The sequence below is a fragment of the Panthera tigris genome, chromosome D2 (assembly GCF_018350195.1).
Source record: "Panthera tigris isolate Pti1 chromosome D2, P.tigris_Pti1_mat1.1, whole genome shotgun sequence".
Lineage (NCBI taxonomy): Eukaryota > Metazoa > Chordata > Mammalia > Carnivora > Felidae > Panthera > Panthera tigris.
The window spans coordinates 44,262,000-44,289,440 of NC_056670.1; the positions used below are offsets into that span (position 1 = coordinate 44,262,000).

Consider the following 27,441-nt stretch of genomic DNA (forward strand, 5'->3'; position numbering starts at 1 on the left):
CTGAGGTGAGGCTTCTGAACCCTCCCTGGCTGGAAGAGGAAGCTGGCTGGAATATGTGTGCAGGCTCCACAGCAGAGGCAGCAAACCTGAGAGATCTGGGTTTTGAGGGCTCAGGCCTCAGAGGGCCTCTGGTAAGCAGCTGCAGTGCTCTTTGGCGTTGTCACCCCAAAAGCGTGTTCAACTCTCAGGGAGCAGGAAGAGGGGGTTCCAGAACTGAGGCAGTACATTCTCGACCTGCACTCTGACTTCCATGGTAATTTCTGCACAGCCACTCAGACATTCTCGGTTTCCACTAAAGTGATGTGGGAGAGCATGGGTGTCCCAGAGGCAGCCACAGACTGGGGTGAGCTGTCCCCCCAACATCTCTGCCCAGGCTTCCTCTGTGCGGTTCTCTTAAGACCCCCAACCCCCACCCCAATCAAAGCAAGGTGAAATGTCCCCCCAGTACAAATCAAGCCAAACTCTTTTTCAAGAAAACAATTGCAGCTGAACATGAAACCTGAACCTGAAAACCCAACTGCCCTGTCATCGGCTCTGTCCCCAAGGCTGGACTAGGTCCAGGTTCAGCAAACACATTTGAGGCATGTCAGATGTCAAATCGCTGGTCAGAGTGCAACCAAAAGCATCTTCCAGGCAAGGCCAAGCCGACCCGCTCCCACCCTCTTCCCGGCCCAGAGGACCCAAATATGAGGCTTGCCTGGCACCCCCGCCCCCCATTCCCTGTCTTCTGCAGGCCTCTGGCAGCCAAGGCCTGGCCGAGCCCCACCCCACACAGCTGCAGATATTTATAGCTATGTCCCTTTCCCAGCCCTGTCCCAGCTCCCGAGGGCTCTGCTCTGGCTGTTCTCTATCTCCCTTGGCTCCCTGCTGCAAAATCAAATCTGGGGCATCAAGAAGTTCAGGAACGTGTCTGCCATAGGAATTGGAATTGTATTGCTCTGATACAAAAAAGCCACCTTTTACAGTTTTCTGGCGGTGGGGGCGGGGGAAGTTGGGGGAAATGAATTCCTGATACATTTTTCTTTGGCTATTTTTGCCTTGCAGCGCCTGCATCTACCTACAGCCCATCCCCAGGGGCCAATTACAGTCCAGCTCCCTACACCCCCTCACCTACCCCTGCCTACACCCCCTCGCCTGCCCCCACCTACTCCCCTTCCCCGGCACCAACCTATACCCCCTCGCCAGCCCCAAGCTATAACCCTGCATCCTCAGTGACCTACAGCGGGGGCCCTGCGGAGTCTGGCAGCCGCCCACCGTGGGTGACAGACGACAGCTTCTCTCAGAAGTTTGCCCCTGGCAGGAGCACCACCTCCATCAGCAAGCAGACCCTGCCCCGAGGGGCCCCTGCCTATACCCCAGCAGGGCCCCAGGTGTCCCCCCTGGCCAGGGGCATCGTTCAGCGGGCTGAACGCTTCCCAGCCAGCAGCCGGACTCCGCTCTGTGGCCACTGCAACAACGTCATCAGGTATGGTCCAGCCTTGGCCGTGAGCTGGGGTGCTAGAAGGGCAGTGGGGAGGCTCGCCCACTCTCTGAGCCTTGGTGGGGGGGTGACAGGGGGAGGGAGGGCAGGTATAGGAAGAAGGCTGCGGAGCAGCCTCGGGTGCCTCTGGCTTGCCACCTAGTCTGACCCCCTTTGAGCTTTAGCTTCCATACCTGTGTGACACCCACATCCCTGGGGAGTCGGGAGAATTCCATGAGGTAAGTGACTGAAGCTCCCAGCGCAGTGCCTGGTGCCAGGACCTCCCCCTTGGGCTAAGGCCGGGTTCTGGGAATTGTTGGTCTTGTTGTCAGTAGGTTTATAGGGCATGTTGCAAGCTGGCTGACAGTGCTAGTTTTGACCCAGCTTTCCTTTAGGGTTGCTTCTGGGTCTTTCCACAGACAGGCCTGTGCTGCTCAGGGCTTTGGTGGGCATCTACTACACTAAAAGGAAAACAAGTCATTTCATGGACCATAGGTGATGCTTGTTGGAACATAGTATGTTTATAGTATGTGTGTGTTTGGGAGGTAAGATTATATATGTGATAAATACACTTTTATTTAAAAATAAAGTAACACAGAAAAAGGAAAAAGAAAGAAACAAAGTACACTTGCTCACTAGAGAAGAATTAAAAAATTCAGAGAAGTGGGCCATGTGGGTGGCTCTGTCGGTTAAGTATCCAACTTCGGCTCAGGTCACGATCTCATGATTCTTGAGTTCAAGCCTCGCATCAGGCTTTGTGCTGACCTTGCGGAGCCTGCTTGGGATTCTCTCTCTCTCCCTCTCGCTCTCTGCCCCTCCCCAACTTGTGCTGTCTCTCTTTCAAAATAAATAAATAAACTGAAAGATTAAAAAAAAATTCAAGGGGTGCCTGGGTGGCTCAGTCAGTTGAGCGTCTGACTTCAGCTCAGGTCATGATCTCGCAGTCTGTGAGTTCAAGCCCCACATCGGGCTCTGTGCTGACAGCTCAGAGCCTGGAGCCTGTTTCAGTTTCTGTGTCTCCTCTCTCTCTGCCCCTCCCCCGCTCATGCTCTGTCTTTCTCTCTCTGTCAAAAATAAATAAACATAAAAAAAATTTTTTTTTAATTCAGAAATGTAAAAATTTAAATTTAAAGCATTTCCTTGTAGTCCCACTGCTCTGACTGCTAATCTGGAACTAGGCAATGCGGGCTCATATACTGGGTCTACTGTACTGGCCTTGAACAACCTACTTCACCTCTCTGTGCCTCAGTTTCCTTATTGAAAATGGGTACTCTAATTCTACTTCTTAGGATTGTTGTAAGAACTAAATACGTCAATAAATGCACATTTCCTCTTAGGTAGTGCCACAGAGTCAGCGCTCAATAAACCTCCACCATTGGCGTGGTCATCTTTGCTGTTCGTATTATAATTATCAGGTGTCAACTGAATGGATATTCTACAGTATGCTTCCCTGGTCCCCTACTGGCAGATATCTGAGCCGCTTTCCCCTTTCTCTTTATTGTAATTGATGCAACAACGAATATCTTTTTGCATAGAGCTTTCTCTGAATTTCACATTAGTTCGTTAGAACAGTCACAAAAGTCAGGGTTATGGGGTCACAGCATGAATACTGTTGGGGGGTCCTGAAATATCTGGTCTCAAGCTTGGTGCTGTTCTCTGTTTCTCCAGGGGCCCCTTTCTGGTAGCCATGGGCCGTTCCTGGCACCCGGAGGAGTTTAACTGTGCCTACTGCAAGACCTCCCTGGCGGACGTGTGCTTCGTGGAGGAGCAGAGCAATGTTTACTGCGAGCGCTGTTATGAGCAGTTCTTTGCCCCAGTCTGTGCCAAATGCAACACCAAAATCATGGGGGTAAGTGGGCAGCATCCCTCTCCTCTGACCCTGTATTTTCCCCACCAGTCTCTTCCCGTCCCCAGGATTGTGGGGTCCCCTTAGGAAGCCAAGAAGGGGCCGCTAACAGAGAACAACTCTCTTTCTATCCTACAAGGGAGTTGGTTTGCCACCAAGGGACTGGGGAGCAAATGAACTTGAAGGGAGAGATGGTTACATGCCCCGGGCCACACAGCTTGAAGCGTTGGCAGAGCTTCTGCAAAACAAGTTATCACTTCATGGACTGACCTTGCCATGCACCCACATATGGCCTTGACCCCCCCTCCCCAAGCTCCTTTGGGAAAATGGCGGCCATAAGCAGTACTTCCCCACCAGCTTTGATGGGAGGGTTAAGAATCGCAGCTTAGGTAACCACCTTCCAGATGATTCTGACACAGAACTTGGTACCCAGCAAGGGCTGCATGAGCAGGAACTCCTCTGCCACTGCCCTCACCCCTCCACTCCCAGGCCTTTCCTGAGCACGTCCAAGGCCCACTTAGTCCTGGTCCTCTTTGGGATGCTCCAGCAGTAGCCAGGGCCTGGTGAGGGAGAGCAGGCCCAGCTTCCTCTCTCCCCGGGAGCTTTCTGACCTGAGCTGAGGCTCTTTCCCCCAGGAAGTGATGCATGCCCTGAGACAGACATGGCACACCACCTGCTTTGTCTGCGCAGCCTGCAAAAAGCCCTTTGGGAACAGCCTCTTCCACATGGAAGATGGGGAGCCCTACTGCGAGAAAGGTAGGACCACTGTGCTGCGGGGAGGCCTGGTGGTGTGGGAGAACAGGGCAGGTGCGGGGAATTCCTGCCTTTGTCTGTTCACATGGGACCATCAGGAGGCTCCAAATGGCAGAATCATGGTTTTCTGGGAGTCGGGTCTATAGCTTCTTCCCCCCCCCCATATTCAATCTTTGCTCCCTTCCCTGCACCAAATATGTGGATCACAGGTGGCATCTTGTAACCACTTGGGAGCCCATCAGATGGTTTTGATCTGGAGACCACAAGGTCGAGTCTGAAAAGGCTTTGGCTGTGGACTTTGAATTAGGTTCTGTCCCAGGCTCCACCTTGGACGGGCTTTGTAACCCTGAGTGAGTTATTAAACTTCTCTGAGCCTCACTTTCCCCATCTGTAAAAAGGGGGCATATAAACACCTGCCTCATGAGTTGTAGTGAGGATTTAACCTGAGAAAGTGTATAAAGCATCAAACATGTGAAAGCCCCTTTTCCTGCCCCTCTCATGTTCTTCCAGAGTCCTATGATCTCCCTGTCTGAATTCAGAGTTTCTCTTTTCCCCAAATGCTACATTTTACCTTAAACTTGGAGTAAAGTATTGTAAATTCTGAAGACAAAGCACTCTACTAGAGATTTGCTGTCCTGGCTAATCAGCCACTCACTCACTCATTTATGCATAGCCTGCCTTTTTCAGAAGAGGGTTTGAGGCAGGTTCCAACAAAGGTAACGTGGACATGAAGGTTAATACAACAGAACTAGAAAATCAGCACCAAGCAGAAAAGGGAAAAGCAAGCAGGCTGATTGTGAAGAATAACAGAGCAACAGTGACTGGGCAGCCAATTTGAGGGCAGAAAGAGAAACACAGTAAGTTAGTTTACTTTAAAATGAGAAAGGAGAAAACATTCCAGTTCCTCAAGGGGAAAAGCAAAGTAGACTAAAACTATTTTCCCCTGACAATAAGTTAGAAAAGAAATTTCTTGGGTTCTTGTTTACCGGCAAGTTCTCTTTCTAGCTCTTATTAATTGAATGACTTAGTTACTGAGTCATTCTGTGCCTCAGTTTCCATATCTGTAAAAGGGAGCAGATAATGATGTCATTTCCTTTCTTATGAGTGCGTGGTGATAATTGTTAGATAATTAGTAGATAATGGATAAGTGTGCAGTTGTGTCAATACAAATTGCTATTATTCATTGGCTGAGAGCATTACAACTTCCATAATTTGTGTCTGAGGCTTGCAAAAGAATGACAGATTTCCACTATCACCACTGTCCCTCTCCATGGTAACCACCCCCCGCCCCCCGGCAAAAAAAACTGATGGACATTTGGGTTGCTTCCATTTTTTGGCTATTGTGAATAATACTGCTATGAACATGGGTGTCCATAGATCCTGTTTTCTTGTTTTTTAAGTTTATTTATTTATTTATTTTGAGAGAGAGAACGTAGGTGAGGGGCAGAGAGAGGGAGAGAGAGAATCCCAAGAAGGTCCTGTGCTGTCAATACAGAGCCTGATGTGGGGCTTGAACTCACAAGCCATGAGAAATCAAGAGTCAGATGCTGAATGGACTGAGCCACCCAGGTGCCCCTAAAAGACCCTGTTTTCAATTCTTTGGGGGTATATACCCAGAGGTAGGATTGCTGGGTCATGTGGTATTTCATTTTCTGAGGCTTTCAGGAACTTACATACTAGATGCACCCTTTTACAATCCCAACAGTGCACGGAGTTCCAATTTCACTCCATCTTTGCCTACACTTGCAAATTTTGCTGTGTTTTTTTGGTAGCTGCCATCCTAATGAAGGTGAGGTGGTATCTCTTGTCATCATTTTTATCAGCAACTTGGAAGAAGACACAGAAGGGAGAATGCCAGAATGATAGGATCTAGACTCAAAAAAGATTTCATCAATTGCCATGATGAGCTGACACTTTTATATATGATACCTTGCACGTAAGTAAGAGAGGTAGGAAGGTCAGCCCTTCATGGATGGGCCTGCCCTGGAGCAGTGACCCAGACTGGTGGGGTGTCACAACCACCTGGGAAACTTTAAAGATATAACGAACACCTGGGTGGCTCAGTCGGTCAAGCATCTGACTGTGGCTCAGGTCATGATCTCACAGTTCGTGGGTTCGAGCCCCGTGTCGGGCTCTGTGCCGACAGCTCAGAGCGTGGAGCCTGCTTCGGATTCTGTGTCTCCCTCTTTCTCTTCCCCTCCCCTGCTCATGCTCTTTCTCTCAAAAATAAACACTAAAAAAATTAAAAATTAAAAAAAATAAAGGTATTAGAAAGATCAATTCTCAGACCTACAGATGCAGAATTTCATCACTCTCCCCCCACACAGATGATCCTATATTCAGTTAGGTTTGAGAATTGAGGTATGATCCCAAGACCAGCAGTATTAGAATCAGAGAAATGCGGATCTTTGGGTCTCACCCCAGATCTGCTGAATCAGAAACTCTGAAGGGTGGGGCCCAGCAATCTGTGTTTTAGTGAACACTCGAGATGATTCTGTTTGAGAACGACTACTCTAGGAAAGCGCTAAGCCCTTTTTCAACAGAGAGCACCTGTGATTTGGTGGATGGAAACCCTTTTACAATAGCAATAAAATCCATTAAATACAGGGTATGAATTCAACTTGGGGCATAAGAGAGTAAGTCGAAGAAAATTATAAAGACCTAATAGGAGAAATAAAGTAAGAAATAAATGAGGAGCTAGATTATGCTCCTGGTGGGAAAGACCCATGCACAAACTTACTTCCAATTATATTCTCATTGTTTTAGGATAAATGAGAAATATATTAACTTCAAAAAAACGTATTAGGGCCAAGACTTGTGCTACCAAATTTTAAAACAAAGTGGCAGGCACTTCTTAAGACCATACAGAATCAAATATAAAACAGAAAAACCGATCAGTAGGCAAGACTAGACGTTCCATTTTAAGAGCTTAATCTTAGGCTGCACAACGAGAAAAGGAACCAGTATTTAATAAGGTTTTCCGAACATTTCTTTTGTTTTTCCATTCATCATTTATCCATCAAGTATATGCCAGTTCCTATGAAAGACACTGTGCATTGGGAATGGGTCTTTGTCCTCAAAAACCTCAAGCAGATACATCATCATGTGATATGCCATCACATAAATGGATAGTCCAGCGATAATGATTGAATGGATGAATGAATGGAATGAGAAGGCAGGGAAGCCAAGAGAAGCCCCCAGGAAGTTCATCTTGTCTCTCTTGGTTGAGGTAGAGGATGAAGGCTTCCCAGGAGGAAGGCCTGGCTCAAAGCATTGTCGAGATCCAAGGTAGACAAAGTGGGGATGGTTTTCCAAGCCCAGGGCCTGGTTCATACACAGGCATGATGAAGTAAAGGAGAGAGACAGAGCCAAGGGCATCTGGAGGCTGGGAGTAATGAGAGAGAAGTCAGAAGTGGGGGTGCAGGGCTGGCCCTCCCGTGGAGATGGGGTAGCCTATGACCCTGTTTCTCACCCACACTAGTTCCTACAGAGCACAGTCAACTGTAAAGTGTAACTTTGTAAAGGAAGCAAAATAATGTTTTCTTTGCTCTGGTGAGGTGATAGATTTCTGCCCACCAAACAAATTAAGAATCCTGTCAGAGATAGGATTAACAGACTGTGATATTTATAACTACATTTGCATGACAAACTGTAATTAAACCCCAAAGGGAAAACCATACATTGGAAAAAATAAGCAAGAGATATAACTTATCAAAGCTCAATGGCAAATAGATAACTGAAGACCGCATAAAGTTGTGGAAAGAGAATGAACTTTGGAGTCCATCAGGCTCCTACTGCTTGTGTGCTGGAACCTCTAGGGCCAGTTTCCTTGTCTTTAAAATGGGAATAATACTTCTTCACAGACCTGCTGTGAAGATTCACCAAGAAACTTAGGAAAGCACTAATATCGGACCGGTGCATAATAGACACTTGGATCACGTTTCCTTCCCTCCTTTTATCATTTATAAAGACATTTACAGTAAGAGCCACTATTTCTGAGTGTTTGTGCCAAGTACATGCACATGCATTATCTTATTCAATCTGTACAACCACTCCACAACTTAGGTACTGAAAGATGAGACACTGAGGAGTTAGGTGGTTTGTCCCAGGTATGAACAATTCCCGAATAGAGCTGGGACTTGGGCTCAGTGCTTTCTTTCTTCAGAACCCAAGTTCATGGGGCGCCTGGGTGGCTCAGTCAGTTAAATGTCCAACTTTGGCTTAGGACATGATCTCGCGGTTCACGAGTTTGAGACCCACATCGGGTTCTGTACTGACAGCTCAGAGCCTAGAGGCCGCTTCAGATTCTGTGTCTCCCTCTCTCTCTGCCTCTTTACCACTCGTACTCTGTCTCTCTCTCTCTCTCTCTCAAAACAAAAAGAACCCAAGTTCATAACACCCTGTGGCTCACTGCCCCTCTGCATGTGGTCTACAATGGCAAACAAGCTCACTGTCCCCAAGGAGAACTGAGCAGAAAAATGATAAAATGAAAAGCCAACTGTGGAGAGACAAGTGTACCTCTAGGGGAATGAAGGCTTTGTAAAAGGCATCTAACTTCTCTAAAAGAATCTGGAAGAGTTCTACAGTGAGTGCAGTGGAACTGCTGCCCCTGGGACCCAGACAGGCAGCTCCTGAGTTGGAGAAGGATGGGCCCACTGTGTCTCAGCTGTGTGACTCTGGTGAGCCTCAGTTTCCTCATCCACAGAACAAAACAAAACAAAAAATGATTATAGTTCCATCTCTAAGGGATGTTTTTTGAAGATTAAGTTTATTCATTGACTTACTGATTCACTGGTTCATCTATTCATGCATTCATTCAACACGTATGTGTTGGGTATGGATTTGTGTGTCCAGCACTGTGTTGAGGGTGGAAAGAAAGCTAATACAAACTTATACATAGACCATGACATTGAGATACTAGTAAATAATACTATCTATGTGAGAATGCTTGATAGGCTGCAAAGCATTATACAAATAATACTTGCTATTATTATCTCTTTGGCTGGGGTGGGGGATGGGGGTCATGTCTTAACATAGTAGTTCAAATATTGTTTCTAGTAGTGAAAATTTGTTATCAACACAAATGCCCAATGACAGAAGAATTTCCAAACAAAGAGCATACTATAATTCCTAAAAATGTTAAGGGCTCTCCTTCTTCCAAACTAAGCATAGCTGTTGGGAAATATGATTTTTTTTTTCTTTTTTGGGATTGGTTGGTTTAGGCTATAAAAGCTGACAGAGACAGAGGAGAAAATCACCCTGCAGAAAGTGAGTGACAGATCCAGAAAGTGTTTGCAAATCAAACCAGCCAAGAGTGGCAACTAAGCCTGAATCCATATAACACCACGACAAAGTATTGAAAAGGAAAGAAACCCAATCATGTAACTAAACATTTGTCTGCAGGATGACAAGTAACCAGTTCGGTTGTACCCACTGCCCCAGTTCAGTGATATGGGGTGCTCTCCTGGCATTGGGTCGGTGCGTCCAGGATACTTCTCCCAGCCTGCTTGGATGCCAGGTCCTCACTCTGCCTTTCATTTCAGACTACATCAATCTGTTCAGCACCAAGTGTCATGGCTGTGATTTCCCTGTGGAGGCTGGAGACAAGTTTATTGAAGCCCTGGGCCACACCTGGCATGACACCTGCTTCATCTGTGCGGTATGTTTTTAGCCTGGGGTTCTCACTTTCTGAGAAGGGGCAGGAGGGACCTAGTGGGGCCAGGTGACCAACCCTCTACACCCCTTTCAACTCTGGCCTTCTGATACTCTGGTCATTTTTAAAAGCTGGCAAGTACCGTGATGCCTTGATATGTCACAGTCAGGCAAAGTTTTATTACTAATAAGTATGTATAAAGCAATGTGGATTTGTTACTCTCCATCTCATAAGGACAGCAGAGTGTCCTCCCAGGGTCTGTCAGACCAGCAACTGGCCTCACCAGCAGTGCTCTCAACAGTTGGGAGCAATGACGTGAGTTCGAGCCCCGTGTCAGGCTCTGTGCTGACAGCTCAGAGTCTGGAGCCTGCTCTGGATTCTGTGTCTCCCTCTCTTTCTGCCCCTCCCCTGCTCATGCTCTGTCTCTCTCTCTCCCTCAAAAATAAATAAATAAATAAATAAATAAATAAATAAATAAATAAATAAAATACTTGGGAGCAGTGAATGATGCCTGGGTTAAAATAGAGATGGATGGTTTCCTATGGTTATAAGATGTGTTAGATATGATGAAGTGATTTAAGGGTTTTCCCCCAAATTTTCACCGTGAAACACCAGATTGTAGCTTGTTGACTCATCCTATGAAAAGCTGAGATAAGGCTTTTTTTGAGAGAATCTTTAGGAATTGGGGCTGAGTATCATTTTATTTTCCTAAATGGTCTTGTTCTTGATGTGTAGTTGCCAGGAGATAAGCCCTAGATTAACTATTAACCACGTGCCATTTATTTCTGCCAAACAGCCAGGTCATTTTTCCCATGAGATTGGCACTTTCCTTCCGAGGGCTTCGGGTTGGGGAGGAGACACAGCAAGAAGTCACCGACATTTAGACTCTGCCTTAGATTTAGGGAATATTCAGCCCTGAGAAAGTCCTGTCATGTGAGTCTGCAATTGCCTGAACTTTATTTGGGAAAATTAATGTGCTGCTACTACTTTCTTTTTTCTTTTCTTTTTTTTTAAACCAGAGCTGCCAAGGTAAAGTGTGGTATGTATCAAATATCCATGCAGTTTAAACTTGAGCAATTTTTATAGACTGAGGAGATAGGACAACCCTCGCCATAAAGTTTACTGCAATGCGCTTCAGGTTTCCACGCCTCCATTCGTGGGGTGCACTGTATTGACTCGGTGTGTTTGTTTGCTAGGGCAGCTGCAACAACATACCAAAATCTGATGGCTTCAACAGCTGAGATGTATTCTCTCACAGTTCCGGAAGCTAGAAATCCAAATTCAAGGGCCACGTTCTCTCTCCTGGCTTCTGGTGGTTGCCAGCAATCTCTGACGTTTCTTGAATTACAGCTACGGAACTTCTGTCTCTGCCTCCACGGTGACACAGCCACCTTCCTTCTGTGTGCCTGTGTCCTCACATGGCGTTCTCCTCTGCGTGTGTGTCTCTCTATACGCTTCTCATTTTCTTATAAGGACACTGGTCATATTGGATTAAGGGCCCGCCTTACTCCAGTATGACCTCATTTAACTTACATCTTAATTACATCTGCAAAGATCCTACTTCCAAATAAGGTCACCACTGTGTCCCTGCGCTGGGTAGATTGAAGGTACTGGAAGTAAGGACTTCAGCATATGAATTTGGGGAAGGAAACACACAATTCAGTCTAAACACTGATTTTCCAGCTTTTGGAATAGATTTTCTCCTTGCCTTTTAGGGTCCTTTAAATATATCAGGTCCTCCCCTCTGCAAAGGAGTAACAACGTGAATATATTGGGTTTTGGGTTGTCCCCTACAGAGCCATGGCTCAGCAAGGCACATAGGGCTGTCTGACCCTTATATTCAAGCCATGGCTTGTCTTATCCTAAGATGCTGCCTGCAAGTCTGGTTACCCAACTTCTAGAAGAATCCAAGTGACTTGGAGAAGGTCCAGGGCAGACAGTGGCACAGAAGGCCTATTCTCTGAGGGCAGGATAACAAGAGGTCTGTGTCACATGGAGGGGTGAGCATGGGTCTCCTCCCTCAAGCCCACTATGTTTGGCTGAGGGTCACAGTGGCATAAATCCCAGAGAGAGACCAGAAGAAGCAGTAAAGCATGGGGTTGTTCAGGTTGAGATTGCAAATAAATTCCAGTCAGGTGTGAGAGACCCATAGCAGTGCCCAAAGAATCCACCCAAAGAAGCCAGGCTCATCCTGTTCTTTGGAGAATCAGTGTGGTGAGTCATTACATCTTCCTCCAAAGTGGTCCTGTGTGGCACTCACTGCCCTGTTTAGATATATCGAAGTGGAGCACGGTTTTTGTTTTAAGTTTTGGAAAGCAATCTTTTGATTGGAAAACTGTGAGGGTCTTTTGTGGGGAGCGGGTCCTTTATTCACCACTTTATATTTCCAAATCACCTTTGATGAGTGTATATTTTCCTATAACTTAAAAAAAAAAAACCTAGTAAGAAAAGAAGATCAAAAACTAGCTCTCCCAGCTGATATGCTGTTTTCCTATCAGTTAGATCTCAGGAGAGCACATAACTTTAGACTAATTCAATTTACCAAATATTTCTTGAGCTTGGGGACTACAAGAGTATCCCAGAACAAGTCTCCACCTTCAAGGAGTTTGGAATCTTGAAAGGAAAGCAAAGCTGACGTATATGAGCAATTAAAGAACAGGAGAAGACAGCCCCTCTAAAGTCCCATGCATATAAAATGATGGCTGAGAAGGGCTGTGTGGGTCAGGATGAAGGTTAAGCTCCTGTCTGGCTTTGGCACTTGAGTTCCAATGGAAAGGATGTAGGACAAAGGTGTCTTACTGTGGCCCCTCTTTTCCTCTAAGTCTTGTTGGGTTTCTAGCCCTTCCTCACTGGTGTGGGTATCAGGAGGGGAGGAGGGCAGTGGTGTAACTTTTGTAGGAAGCCCTCATAGGAGCTGTTGTAGCTGGCCCATTTCATTGCCTTCCAGCACTGTCCATGACCCCCACTCCTTCCCAGTCAGGCCCTGATGCCACTTGACCATGGAGCCTGGGGGTTGGGCCATCCCTGCTGTGCCCCTCTGCTGAGTAGTCTGGGTATCTCCACCACAAAGCCACCTTGTATCCCATACAGGGTCTCCTAGCCCAAGACAATGAGCATGACCTCTCTATGATGTTTTCTGCCCTCAGCTCCATCTTACCAATGAGTCACCCCTGAAGCTCTGGCCCTTCCTCACTTCTTGGTCTTTAGTCCCCAACACGCTCTCCAACTTATATCAAAGTTCTCACAAGTAGCCAGCATTGTCCCAGACTAGAACAGGAACCCCAGATGTTGACAGGCAGCTCCGTGAGAACTCGCTCCAGAGCTGCCTTTCTGTCTTCCCTGAAACCCTGGCTTGTCTTCACCAGCAGCTTGAGGTCACACAAGAGCGTGGCTACACTCAATATCACTGTACCCACCTGGGATATTTTCAGTCACTTTTCTAGGTCATTGGTTTCTGGGGCCCACTGGCAGCCCTGTGTGATCCCAAGTATAACATCCTCAACTGGGTCATTAGGGACTTGCACGTGGGCCCACCGTGATGCCACTTTTCTTTCCAACTGTCTTGGAGTGGCCACATGCTCACTAACCTACACTCACTTCAAGAGGGCGATTTCTCTATCCTCATGCATTCTGTGTGGGAACTGCACCTACACTTCTCCTTCCGATGTCAGTGTCCTGAATGTGGTCCCCAATTCTTCTCTCCATCTGAAATGTTCAGTGACCTCTATGACACTGGGGCCCATCCCAGCCAATGTAACCTCCCAGCTGACTCTGATACATTGGCGTATTGCCCACCCAGGGCCAGCCTGTATATACGACTGATCCAACAAACGTGGAGGGCTACCTCTATACAAGTCCATAAGCCCAGAACAATTTCAGGTAAGTATAACTCCTCTTTGCTGTGAGGTGTAGGGAAAATGAGCTTGAAACTGGAGTCTTGCAGATCTGGACATGGAGTCCCAACTCCATAACTTGCTAGGTCTGTGACTTAAGCAAGACACTTGGCTCTGAGCCACAGTTCTTCACTTGTGGAATGAGAAAAAGTTATACCTTCCCAAAAGATTTTGTGATTAAATGAGATGATGTATATAGAGTGTCGGGTCTCCTGCTTGGCCCATAGTAGCCTCAACAAATGTTACTTAGCTTTCTTCTTTCTGTGATGTCTCCATCTTCAAACTGCCCTCATATGTTGTCATCATGTGGATGTATAATTTTGCCTTTTTCATATAATATCTCTCTGCTTACACTTTTCCATATTTGATTTATCTTTTGCACGATGGCATTCCATTGGAAAACGTACCAAAAGAATTTACTTAGTTACCTCCCTATAGAGAGATGTTTTAGTGGTTTTGAATTTTTGCTTCAGCACACGTTGTTCTGTGCAATAGTTTCTGTAAGATAAACTCCTCCCCAGTGGTACCAGGCAGGCAGGCACATCTTTATGGCTCCTTTTCAGTGCTGCTGCCACATTCCCTACAGAAGACTGAGCTGATTCACCGAGCTGAGTCCCTAGCAGTGCACAAGTAGGCTTGATTCCCTTTTGGCATCGTTGACTGTTGATAGATACTTTTTTTTTTTACTTTTTGGCTACAGTCATGTAAGATTAATGGTAGCAAATGATTGGGGAGGTTTTGTTGGTTTGTTTGTTTTATCTCGTTAGATTAATAGATACCTAGTGGTCTCTCATGGAGATTTTGATTTATTTTTCCTTTACTTATTGATGAGGATCATCTTCTTTGATGTGTTTGCTAATTTACTAATGCTATTTACTTGGATGTTAATCAACTCTGTGGATATTGACTCATGATTCTATACCGGTTTGTAATTTACTGGTTGTAAATTAAAAACATTTTATTTATTTATTTATTTTTGAGAGAGAGAGAGAGAGAGACAGAGCGTGAGCAGGGGAGAGGCAGAGAGAGAGGGGAAACACAAAATCCAAAGCAGGCTCCAGGCTCTGAGCTGTCAGCACAGAGCCCGACGTGGGGCTTGAACTCACAAACCATGAGATCATGATCGGAGCTGAAGCCAGAAGTTTAACCAACTGGGCCACCCAGGTGCCCCTTTTGTAAATTTTGGATAGCATTGGTCAGTCATCTTCATCTTGCAAATTTTGTGTCTGCCATTTAATTTAATTGGAATTTAGTTCCATGTTCCTCTTTGGAAGCCTTAAATATGCCATAATTCGAACATCTACGCTGCTCACGTCATTAAGAATCTGTAGTGAGGAGAGACAGGGCCTGCCTCATGGCCGTCTGTTCTCTATCCCCAGGTCTGCCACGTGAATCTGGAGGGGCAGCCATTCTACTCCAAGAAGGACAAACCCCTGTGCAAGAAGCACGCACACGCCATCAACGTGTAGAGAGCCTGGAGCGTCTGACGCGGACAGGCTGGGAGCTGCTCCTGCTGCTGGCGACAAAGGATTCAAGGAGGCTGATGTTTCTTTTTGGGGGGAAAGGGGGAAGACAGGAAGCTACTGAGCCCTTTTGAAGTGTAATTTTAGTCCTTCCTTCTGCACACAGATCGTGTATTTGCATAGTTCAGACTAGAAGCCAAACGAAGATTCCTAAACCAAGCTAGTAATTAATCCAAGGCTGGAGTTGTAATTCAGACGTTTGGGACAGAATTCCAAGAACTCTACAGTGAAAAACAAAAAGTCATCTTCTTGAAGTGATACACTTTCCCGAGGTCACTAGAGCAGGGACAGAGCTCAGAGCAGTTATGGAGAATCTGAAACGTTCTGTGGAGTTCTCTGGCAAACAGAATGAAGTGCCAAGCAGTGCTTGCTGCGGGGTATTTTTAGAGCCATAGCTGAGGGCTTGTTAGCTAAGACCGATTGGGCTTTCCTCACCAAAAAAGGAAGTGTTATTCTATTACTAGCGTCATGGAGCTACCTCTGAGCATCAGACTTCCTCAGACCTTGAGCAGAGTCGAGCGTGCTGAGGGAGTCCAGGCGTCTAAGAGGTGTTTTCTGGGAGCCACTGGGCAGCTGACAGGGCTTCAGGAAGGGCTCTGGCTCATGCTGCAGACAGCTGAGAAAAGAAGGGCCCTTCAGCCACCTTCTTTCCGTCTAAAACATCCTATGTCCCCAGAAGGTTTAGCTCTTTTTTGAATTTTGATGGGAAAGTGTAATTGGGTTTTTCCAGTTTTGCTCTGCTGTGTGTGAGAGGTGGTTTTAAAGCGACTCCGGGTTGTGTCGAGCCTTTGTTTTGCTTTATGAAGTTCGTGAGCATGAATGTTCGGTCTTGTGCATGTATTTCACTCCCAATCCCGTGACTGCTCACTTATGAAGTCTTCCTCAGCACCCCTTCCCCCAACAGGCTTAATGACCTGTGGACAAGAAGGGAGAGACAATGTCTGAAACAGGATGGCAGGATGGGCTGAGAACATGCCCAAACTCTGGATGGGGAGGAGGAACCTTGCATTCTGCCAGCCTCAGTAAAAATGCAAGTGTTGGTAGGACCTCCCACCTCCGAGCTGCGCCGTCCTTCACAAATGTTCCTTTAAGTGCAGCACACTGATTATGTACAGTTGTGTTGACTGCTGGAAGGGAAAGATGGACCGATACGTACTCATTTGCCATTTTGGCCGACATTTTGAAAATGTAGGAGCTGAGTTGATCTAGCAATTATTGAAATGTTTATTGAAATAGTCTTGAGTCTTCAAACTTCTTTCAAATGTTGGTGATAGTTTGAGTTAAGTAAGCATTTTAAAGCTGTTGGGTGATAAAGAGAGAAGCTTGTTAGTTTCTGAGGTTAGAAACGGTACCTTCTCTTTCCCTTTAGGATGCACTGTTATTATGCTCATTGAACAAGGCGTTGAAGTAGGCAGTTTGACTGGGTGTTTCTCACTTGCACACAACCCTTAGGCACTCTTCCAACTCACTGCTAGTTTCTCCTCACTCCTGTTTTGGATTTTCTCTTTGCATGTTTTATGAGAATGCATTAGAACACTTTTTCTTCTGAGAACTGAGGCTTCCAGGGGACTGCCTTTCTACCAGCGTGTGTCCCTTCTCCCTGAGGGAGAGAGTAACGGCAGGATGCATCCCTAGCAGGAGGCCCGTGTTTTTTCCCAAGGGTGAAGCCATGTCCCCGAGGGAGCACCAGGAGGGACGTGAACGTGCTCCTACCACAGGGCCCTCCTTTTCTTCTGTGGTGCCTTAAGAAAGTGAATCTAAAAAGTACCAGACAGTAAAATCTGTTGGGAGTGACTGGAGATTTTTCAGGAGTTGCCAACAAGTACCTTGGAGCTTTCTGTTATTTTGGGAAAGTTCAAATATACAGGGATAAGGAGGTTGCTGACTGTACGGAAAAGCTCTAGGCAGGTTTTCTTTAAAAAACAAAAACAAAAACAAAAACAAAAACAAAACAACACATTTTTAGGGACTGGTCTCGAGGAAAGGAAAAAAAATGTTCCCTAGAGTTTAGAGTTTTTTAAAAGGGTTTACACGTGCGTGCGCAAACACAGACACAGACACACGCGCACACACACACACACACACACGATCACTACAAAGTACATGATCATTAAACAGAAAAGTGACGCATCTCAGAGGACAACTTCATCATTCAGAGGAGGTCATTGATCGAATCGGTTTTTCTACATCTCAGAGCTAGTTTAGATTCTGAGGGACTCTTATTTACCAAACACACAAAACAAATATAAAACCATTTTAAAGGTAGCAGAAAAAGAAGGTAGTTTTGAATATGGTTCCCTTGGTGTTTGCGAGTTTGGCGTAACTTTGGGGCTAAGGTGGTATCTATTTGAAGTTAATATCATGGATGTACTACAACATCAATTTTTAATACTTCCTGGTGGGGAGTACACTTTGGATCTACGGTTTTTGTCTCTTCATTGTTGACATTTATTTAAGCCTTATAAACATTAACTTTTTGCAATGGAGTGACTTGTGTCTGCAGTGTTTGTGTTAGGAATCTAGCTTGTATAATGTTAACTTTTCAACCCAGGTACTCTTGCTTTGGAATTTTTTTTAATTTTAAGATTTCAAAATCTTCAATGGTGGAATGTAGTGTGTTCGAGGTGTGTGCACAAAAATATTTTGCATGTTTGGGTTTTTTTTTTTTTTTGGCCGGTGTGAATTCTACTTTTTAGCACAATAAAATCCCAAAAAAGAATGTATAAGTACAGATTTTTCTGTGTAAAGTTTTTTCACATGACACCAAAAGTAGATTATTTCTATATGGCCACAAAAAAAATTTTGAGACCAAACAAAATGCCCTGTGAAGAAGAAACACAAACAACTCACTTGCTCTGTTGGCTGTGTAGCCCAATAGTAGTTTTATTGCCTTGCCTTAAACAGACAAGGATATGTGAATAATGCAAATGTTTTGCATACAAAGGGAATTTATCAGGTAAAAAAACACAGTGAGGACCAGGCTTTGCCTTTTCTTTTTGGAAAGTTTTATTTATTTAGCTACTAGGTGATTAAATATTTCTTATTTATTTATTTTTATTCTGTTCTAAATAGCTTCATTTCTAGAAACATTGCTATACTTTCTCCATATTTTTTGTTTTGAAATAAGCTCAGAGACAAATCCTCTCACGGCATTTTTTTCTTTTTTAATAATGAAGACCTTTCTGAGGATACTAAACAAAACCAATTCACTTTGGTAAGGTATTGTTTGCAGGCATTACTTAAAAAGAAAGAAAATTTTCATAATTTCTTTGATTTTCTTTAGCACCTCAATCAGATTTTAAAAGAGCTGTGCAATTGCAAGTAGAAATAAAATTTTATTATAGTACTTTTTAAAGCTATAGCACTTTATTTATTTATTTATTTATTATTTAAAGTAGCCTCCATGCTCAATATGGGGCTTAAACTCATGACCCTGGGATCAAGAGTAGGATGTTTAGCAATTTAGATGGAGGGGAAAAAAAAAAAAAAAAAAAAAGCTCACAGAGTCATAGAATGTAAAGTTGGAAGGAACCTAAGAAATCCCGTGGGCATTTTTCAGATGTGGGAACCAAGAAAGGGGCAATGGTTTCCCAGCACACGGTCAGCTGGAGAGACAGCCCGGGGCCATGGAATGAACATGGACTTTGACAAAGTGAGACCAAGGCTTAGATCAAGGCTGATCTAATACCTCCAGAGTGGCATTGGGAGAGTGTCTCTCAGCCTCCCTGTCCACCTGAAAATGAAGGTAATGACACGTGCCTCCCAGGTGTTTTGAGAGCCAAATGCAATAACTTTTGGAAGAAATTCCAACACAAATGTTAGTTACCATCATCACCAGTAGAGTGGGGTCAGAACCCAAGGCCCTCACTCTTCCTTCATTTTCTTAAATCCTTCAATGTGTCCATTCAGGAAGAAATGCTTCAGGAAAACAGCAGCAAGAATAAATATTACACAAATAGCCCAGAAATATAAACCACATGGATCAGAATGTATAATTACCTTGTACTAAAATTTCTGCCCTTTACACAGAGGACTTTCTGGACAGAGCAAGAATTGTTTTTATTCATTTGCTCATTCATTCATTCTTTCCACAAATATTTATTGAGCACCTGCTGCTATATGCCAGGCACTGCTATGGACATTGAGAACACGATAGAGAATAAAACAGACAAAAACCACTATTGTCATGGAAGTTGGATTCTAGTGGTTTGAGATCAGCAAAATAAGATAACTAAATTATGTTGGATTAGTTCTGAGGAGAAATATTAGACTATTTAAAGCTGCTCTACAGGGTAACCACTGGCATTCATCTGGACTTAGGCTCATTCGTGATAAAGACATGGCATGAAGAATGGGTTCTGGATCAAATCTTAGGAAGTAACTACATATGCTATTCACCCTAGAGAGTCACAGTACACATGTGAGCTGTGTAAGTACTCAGTCTCTCAATAAAGAAACCCACTTAATTTTATTTAAACACAGAATATGGAACTTCAATTTGGGAAACACTGCCTAACGTTTTGGCTTAGGCTTTCCTGATTCAAGCTTTCCCAGGCCAGTCCTGATGTCAAGTAATTTTTCTCAACGTTCTACTCACACACTTAAACCATTTCAACAACTTGGGCCATGTACTTTTTTTTTTTTTTAATATGTTCCTTTTCTCAAGTTTTAGGTTCACAGCAAAATTAAGCAGAAGGGACACCAATTTCCCATATATTCCTTGCTCCAGCTCATATATAGCCTTCCCCATACCAACGTCCTCCGGCAGAGTGGTACATTTATTACAATCGCCGAACCTATACTGATGCATCATTATCACCCAGAGTCCACAGTTTACATCAGGGTTCACTCTTAGTGGGTTTGATACATTCACATTCTATGGGTTTGAACAAATGTATTAGGACATTCCAGTATCATACAGAGTTGCAGTAAGAATCCTCAGTACTCCACCTATTCATCCCTCCTTCCCCCTTGGCCCCTTGACAATCACTGATCTTTTCACTGTTTCCATAGTTTTGTCTTTTCCAGAATGTCATATAGTTGGAATCATATGGCAGGTAGCCTTTTCAGATTGGCTTCTTTCACTTAGCAACATGCATTTAAGTTCCTTCCATGTCTTCTCATGGCTTGACAGCTCATTCCTTTTTAGTGCTGAATGATATTCCATCAGTGTATCATTTCATTCCACAACATTCAGAGAGTGGCTAGGCTCTGTTGTAGGGACGGGGGATGACAATTCAGACAAGGTCCCTGCTCTCACAGAGCTTACACTTTAAGGGAAGAGACAGGCAATAAGCAAGTAATACATAATCACTATAATTTGAGACAGTGAGTGCTATGGGGGAATAAAATGGCGCGTTGTGTCAGGGGTGGAGTAAGCTACTTTGGGTTGGGTCATCAGAGAAGACCTTACTGAGGAGGAAACATCTGGGCTGAGGTCTGAATGATGAGAAGAAATCAACCATACCAAAGTATGAGGTAGAGTGTTCCGGACAGAGGGGAAAATAAACGTGGAGGCCTTAAGGGACCAATCTTGGCCCCTAAGGCACAGGGCTCGAGAGCACAAGTGAAGAAAGAGTAGTAGGAAAGGGGTTGAGGGCACCAACGACCTTGTAGGCCTCATTAAGACACGCCAGATGATGCCTTCAAATGCCTGCCAGGTGAAAGGAGATAAAATAAATATTTGATTCCAGGAACTTCATTTTTGATAGAAGACTACATTTTACTTTTCCTATAATACTTTTCACTTGAAAAAAAAAATTCAAAGCTGTTCGTCAAGCAGTTCTGGATGAATATGGCAAAATTGGTTCTATGCAGTTGTGTGAAGTCTGGAAGACAGTCCCGTGTAGATATGGCACGGCATTGTTTTCTGCAATCTGGGGAACAGACCCATGCTTGTATACACGCCCACACAAATTGCACACACACATTATGTTTTACTTAATTGGAATCATATTACACATACTGTTCTGAGATTTGCTTTCTTTTAAAAATAATTTATGTTTTAAGTATGAATTTCACTGATCATTAAAAAAAATTTTTTAATGTTTATTTATTTTTGAGAGAGAGAGAGAGGAAGGGGCAGAGAGAGGGGGAGACACAGAATCTAAAGCAGACTCCAGGCTCTGAGCTGTCAGCACAGAGCCTGATGTGGGGCTCGAACCCACAAACCGTGATGAAATCATGACCTGAGGTGAAGTCAGACACTTAACCAACTGAGCCACCGAGGCACCCCTCAATGTTTGATCCTATTTAAACCTCTATAGGGATGCCTGGCTAGCTCAGTCAGAAGAGCCTGTGGCTCTTGATCTCACAGTTGTGAGTCTGAGCCCCAAAATGGGTATAGAAGCTATTTTAAGAAATAAACTTTAAAAAATCAAATAAACCTCTATAAAGTACATATTAAGTGTTATCTGAATAATAGTGATCTCAAGTGAATCTATTTATGGAGCGTGTGGAGTAAATACTGCCATTAAATTTGTCAAGGTGATCAACTACTTTTCTGAACCATTAGACATCTACATCTTCCATGTATTGCTCTCCTCTGATCCTCCGGTTGACATATCCAGATTTTTGTTTTGTTTTATTTAATTTTATTTATTTATTTATTTTAAGAGAGAGAGTGTGTGAGAGAGGGAGTGGTGGAGGGGCAGAGAGAGAGAGGGAGAGAGCTCATGACCCGAGCTGAAGTCAAGAGTTGGAAGCTTAACCAACGGAGCCACCCAAGTGTCCCCAGAGTGCTTATTTTTGTAAACATAGATTCGAGACCAATCCCATAGCCCTGCTGCCCTGCACCTCTTCTATGTAGGAATTCTGGACCTGCCACTGGCTGAATTTACCACCCTATCATCCAACCTGCTTCTTCTCTTGTATTCTTCCTTTCAGCAAGTGGCAGGTATCAGCCAGTCATCGAAACTAGAAATCTGGGAGTCACCCTGTGTCTGTCTTCTCTTGCAACTTCTTCTTCTGACAACCAATAATTACCACAGACTTCCAAATTATTTTCTGATCTGTCTTGGATCTATTCCCTCCTCTCCATCCTCAGGACCCTTCCTACCTCCAAACGTCTCTCTTCCAGCTTCCTGACCTTGTCTCCATTTTGTCCCCCATCTACCACTAACCCATCCCTCACACCACAGGTAGAGAGATCTCTTCAAAAATAAATTTGGCCACGGAATGGTCCGGTGTAACACTCATAAATGGCTTCCCATTATCCCTCAATAGAGCCCAAACTAATCTGCATACAAGACCCTATGCCCAGCCCTGTTGATTTCTCTAGCTTCTTAACCTGTCATGGATTTACCTTCACATCCTGGCCTCTCTGTGGGCCAGCATTCCCTCCTTGGTGTTTCCACAACACTCTTGCATTTTCCCATTACTCAATAATTGACCATTTATGTATATCTTTCTCACCTGTTTACACAAGCAGTGGCTATAAGCAATGACTCTTCGGAGCACGTTTTTAGCCAAACTGAAAACTCTGAATGCTTTTCCACAGCAGTGCATGCACTGGATTATTTTTCCCCATCTATAGCTAGACAGTAAACTGGAGAGATTCCTTAGAACTTAAATGACAAAAGGAGGCCAACGTTATCATTGGTTAGCTGGGAACTGAGTTCCTTTTCTCACAAACATATCCTATTGAAAAATCAGAGCATTTGGGGAGCCTGGATGGCTCAGCCAGTTAAGCATCTGACTTAGGCACAGGTCATGATCTCATGGTTCGTGAGTTCCAGCCCTGCGTTGGGCTCTGTACTGACAGCTCGGAGTCTGTAGTCTGCTTCAGATTCTGTGTCTCCCTCTCTCTTTCTCTGCCCTTCCCCTGCTCGTGCTCTGTCTCTCTCTCAAAAATAAATATATGGTAAAGAAAAAAAAAGCCATGGCATTTCATTAAGTAAATTCTTCAGGCTGCATTTCCATTTGCAAATCAGCTATCCCCTTATCTAAACCTAACTCAAAGTCTCATTGATGCATAAAAGTAGGCATATAGACGGGTGGCTCAGTTGGTTAAGCGTCCGACTCTTGATTTCAGCTCAGGTCATGATCTCAAAGTTTGTGAGATCAAGCCCTGCATCAAGCACTGGGCTGACAGCATGGAGCCTGCTTGGAATCTCGCTCTTCCTCTCTCTCTACTCCTCCCCAGCTTGCTCCCTCTCTCTCTCTCTCTCTCTTTCTCAAAAAATAAATAAATATTAAAGAAAAAAAGTAAGCATAAAGAGACTATTTCAAAATTGTTTTCAGATTCGGGGGAGAAGCCAGCTCATAGAGGTCTTATCTTTTACTTCTAAGGAAGCACTTCCAGCGTGAGAGGGTCCTAGCATTTGTAGAATTGGTGTAAGACATCCAACGTGTGCCTGCAGTTCAAGATAGAAAGCAAATAGTGAGGGTGATTCCGTCCTCCATGTAGTCATCACTACAGAGACCCCTGCAGAGTCTCCTTCCGTACTTGTGATGTTTTGGTGAACAGTAGGATAGGGAAGCACTGAAGAAAAAGTAGGCAAAGATTGGATAAGAACCTGTTCTAGCGTGGTATCCAGGTTTTGTGGGGCCATCTTTAAGGAAAAGAATACAATAAAATTTTAAACACCAAATTGATTATAAAACCAAGCAGTCATTTATTTATTTAAATTTTTCTTAAGTTTATTTATTTTTGAGAGATAGAGACAGAGTGTGAACAGGGGAGGAGCAGAAAGAGAGAGGGAGACACAGAACTCAAAACAGGCTCCAGGCTCTAAGCTGTCAGCACAGAGCCCGATGCGGGGCTGGAACTCATGAACTGAGATCGTGACCTGAGCTGAAGTCGAAGGCTCAATTGACTGAGCCACCCAGGTGGCCCTCAAGCAGTCATTTAAAACAGGGAAAAAGAATCAGAAGAAATGATTGGAATCGTGGATCTCTAGGTCTCTTTCTTCTGAAATCTCTTTAGGTAAGTATCAGAAAAGTTACAAAGGAATGCTCCTGGATTGCAATCTGACTTCCCTGTCTCAATTTAGAACATTCCAGTGACTCTTAGCTTTCACAGGGGCCTGTGAAAGTGAGGGACCCTGAAGCTTAAACTTTGTTAGTTTCCTGATAAAACTGCCCTGGATTCAGGCCAATAGAATGAAGGACACAGCCATTTGGGGAGCCTGATTCCCTAGCGCAGGCTCTGTTAGGAATTGGCAACATTTGTCCAGGGCTGTCTCCAGAACCAAGACCAGGCTATGCCCCAAAGTTGTGAGAGTGAACCAGATTAGTGAGGGAGGCAAGGGTTGAAATGGATCCTGACTCTGCAGCCTAGACCTCCTAACAGGTGGCTGTGTCTCTCCACCTTCTTCTTAAATTATTCTCATCTTACAAGCCCAGGTTTCATGTGAAGGTAACTGAGACAGTAAATAAGCTGTGGGATAGTATGGTAATATTACGTTAGAGGTTTAGGAGGAAGAACCAAAGTGTTGCAGAAGAAGCCCCAGCTGCTGGCTCAGCCTGAGTCATGGATATCAGGACCTTTTGGAGTTGCTTAGAATTATTACAAAGGTAAGAATCATTTCTTAGCTTGTAGATTAATAATCAGAATATGACTTTAGAGGAAAGTTAAGTCATGCACCTTCTCTTATTTATTTGTTTTTGAGAGACAGAGAGAGAGAGAGAGTGAATGAGGGAGAGGGGCAGAGGGAAGAGACAGAGAATTTTGAGCAGGCTCCACACTCAGCACAGAGCCCAACGTGGGGCTCCATCCCACGACCCTGTGATCATGACCTGAGCTGAAATCAAGAGTCGGATGCTCAACCGAGCCACCCAGATGCCCCTTCATGTGCCTTCTGTGTGTCAAGCACAATGCCTGGCACTTAATAAAAAATTCTCATTGAATTTTCCCAACCCTGGCAGGTTGGGAAGCCCAAGGTCAGATATACCTTTCCCAAAAAGGACAGATAGAATTGTACTCTTTCCAGTAGGCACTCAGTGTGAAGTCCCATCAATTATACACTTTCAAAGTTCCTGTCTTGAGTAGAAATGCTCTATTCTCCTCAAAGTACTTGGAGAAGAGAGTTGAGTTCAGGTCCACATTCATGAAGCCTCTACTTGGAGCCTGGCCTCATGCTAAGTACCTATGTATTGTGATTTCAGAGGTGAATGAGGCACAACCCCTGCCCTCACAGAGCTCACAGTCTGGTGGAAGAAACTGACAAGTTACCATGTCATTTCACTGTCATATGGCAATAAGTGTTTCTCCAACTTTTCTGCAAGGCAGATCTAAAAGCAAAGGACCATAAACACAAAAAACAACACTCTAGGGAACCCTCTGCAATTGTGAAATTTCTTTTATAACTTAATATTTTAGCTAAAAAAAAAAAAAGCATGCCCTTTGCTTTAAGTCATTTATTATCTAAAGTCATTATTTATCTAATGATAAAACTGATGCCGTGGAAAAGATGCTGTATAACCTCACGAATTCCATGCCCAATGCTGGGTACTCTGGTTTGAGAAGCAGAATGCAAGGTAAATGATAGGACAGAAATAAACTTAAGGTGCCATGAGACTAATCAGGAGGGACACTAATTCAGCCTGGGAGTGGGCAGCGAAGGCTTTCTAGAGAAGGAAATTCCTGAGCTAAGGCCGGAACGAAGAACTGGAGACCAGCCCAAGCTGAAGCAGAACTTAACATGCTAATTACTGAACTGCACTGGGCTGTATTTGAAGTAAGGCTCATTAAGACTTTTACAGTTTGTTTTCTTTCCCCTTCAACATAAACACAGATGGACCAATCACTTTCTAGAAGGAAAAGGAAAGGTAACGACAATTAATTGAGTGTTGACTCTATGCCAACCGTTTTCCACATATTCTCAGTTAATTTTCACATCTGTCTCATTAGATTGGTATTATTTATCCTTATTTTATAGATGAAGAGACTGGGATTTAGAGAGGTTGACAAACTCACACAAGGTCAAAAATTAGGAAGTTCAGCCAGAATTCTGGCTGCAAAGTTGATGTTCTCCCCACCATATCGTATTGCTTAGCCTGTTTCTGAAGTGTCTCTCTACTGGGGTGGGGGGTGCAATAGCAATCAAGCAAATAGCAGACTGGCTTCAAGTTTTAAGGATAAAAGGAAAGAAAAACAGACTTTTTCCATGAGCTATTCAGCCATCTCCTTTCGTCATGGAAAGTTCTGGAAAGGGATTTCTGGGAGACTCCTCTGGCTGACATGGCAGCACCCTACCTCACCAAGCCAGATCTGCTGAATCTGGACTTGGAGAAGTAAGGGTTCATGGGACATCCTTTGGGCGTGTCCACTGAGGTCTGCTTTATACAGTTTATAATTTGCTGTAAACAGCTTGCTGTTCCTAATTAAACCTGTATGATCATGCCTGAACTTTTAGGAAACGAGGACTTCTTTTTATGGTTCTCTTCTCAGTGGTAAAATCAGAGCCCTCTTCAGCTCCACAAGTCTCCTTAACCTGTAGGGCCTTGATCCTAAGACTCTGCTCTACAGTCTAGAAATGCAAAGTGCTTGACAAACGCTTGGGGGAGGGGATTGCTAGTAATCACGAGCCATTTCTTCCAGAGTGATGTTCTGTGATTCCATTTAGCAGGGCTCTAGAGCACCCCAAATGCAGGTTCTTGGACACTTTTCATGCTAGGATCAGAGGGAATACAGATCTCTCAACTAAAAGCTGCTGGCTGAGAGTCATCTTTAAAGAAACAGTTGCTTAAAAGGACTACTTTTTCTGTTAGACACGGGGACTGGATAAAGCCACCCTAATTTGAAATTGGTGATAAAAGAAATGAATGGGTTTAAGGATCTTAAATGTAATTTTTTAATTAAGAACGTAATATATACTTAATAAATTCCAAAAAACACAAATAAATAGGAGGAAGAAAAAAGTAATCATGATCCTACTACATGGAGACAACCACTATTAGTATTTTGGCCTATTTTCTACTATTTTATTTTTATTTTCTACTATTTAAAAAAACTAGTTTACTGTGGTATGAACACTTCTTGCATAACTAATTTTTATAGCTGTTGAACAGCAACCCTCTATTTCTGGGTCTTTACACGTTCACAAAAATTTCTCTAGTTGCAACCCATAAAAATGATCCCTGAAAGTAGTCTACCTTTTTTTTTTAAGTTTATTTATTTATTTTGAGAGAGACAGACACAGTATGAGTGGGGGCGAAGGTGAGAGAGAGGGAGAGAGAGAATCCCAAGCAGGCTCTGTGCTGTTAGCATGTAGCCCGATGTGGGGCTGGAACCCATGAAGCCACGAGATCATGACCTGAGCTGAAACCTAGAGTTGGACACTTAACCGACTGAGCCACCCACGCACCCCTCT

At 44.1% G+C, this 27,441-nt stretch overlaps 1 protein-coding gene across 2 annotated transcripts in view; it reads left to right on the forward strand.

The window, feature by feature from the left end:
• The window catches only part of LDB3 (LIM domain binding 3), a 63,929-nt gene extending 46,099 nt beyond the window's left edge, over positions 1–17,830 (forward strand). For both annotated transcript variants that reach the window (XM_042961281.1, XM_042961280.1), the window contains 5 exons: positions 1,045–1,465; positions 3,128–3,308; positions 3,941–4,061; positions 9,602–9,717; positions 14,984–17,830. In XM_042961281.1, coding sequence (XP_042817215.1) covers positions 1,045–1,465; positions 3,128–3,308; positions 3,941–4,061; positions 9,602–9,717; positions 14,984–15,073 — 929 coding nt within the window. In that variant the 3' untranslated portion in view covers positions 15,074–17,830. The remainder of the gene's footprint in view (positions 1–1,044; positions 1,466–3,127; positions 3,309–3,940; positions 4,062–9,601; positions 9,718–14,983) is intronic.
• Positions 17,831–27,441: the final 9,611 nt, after the last annotated feature.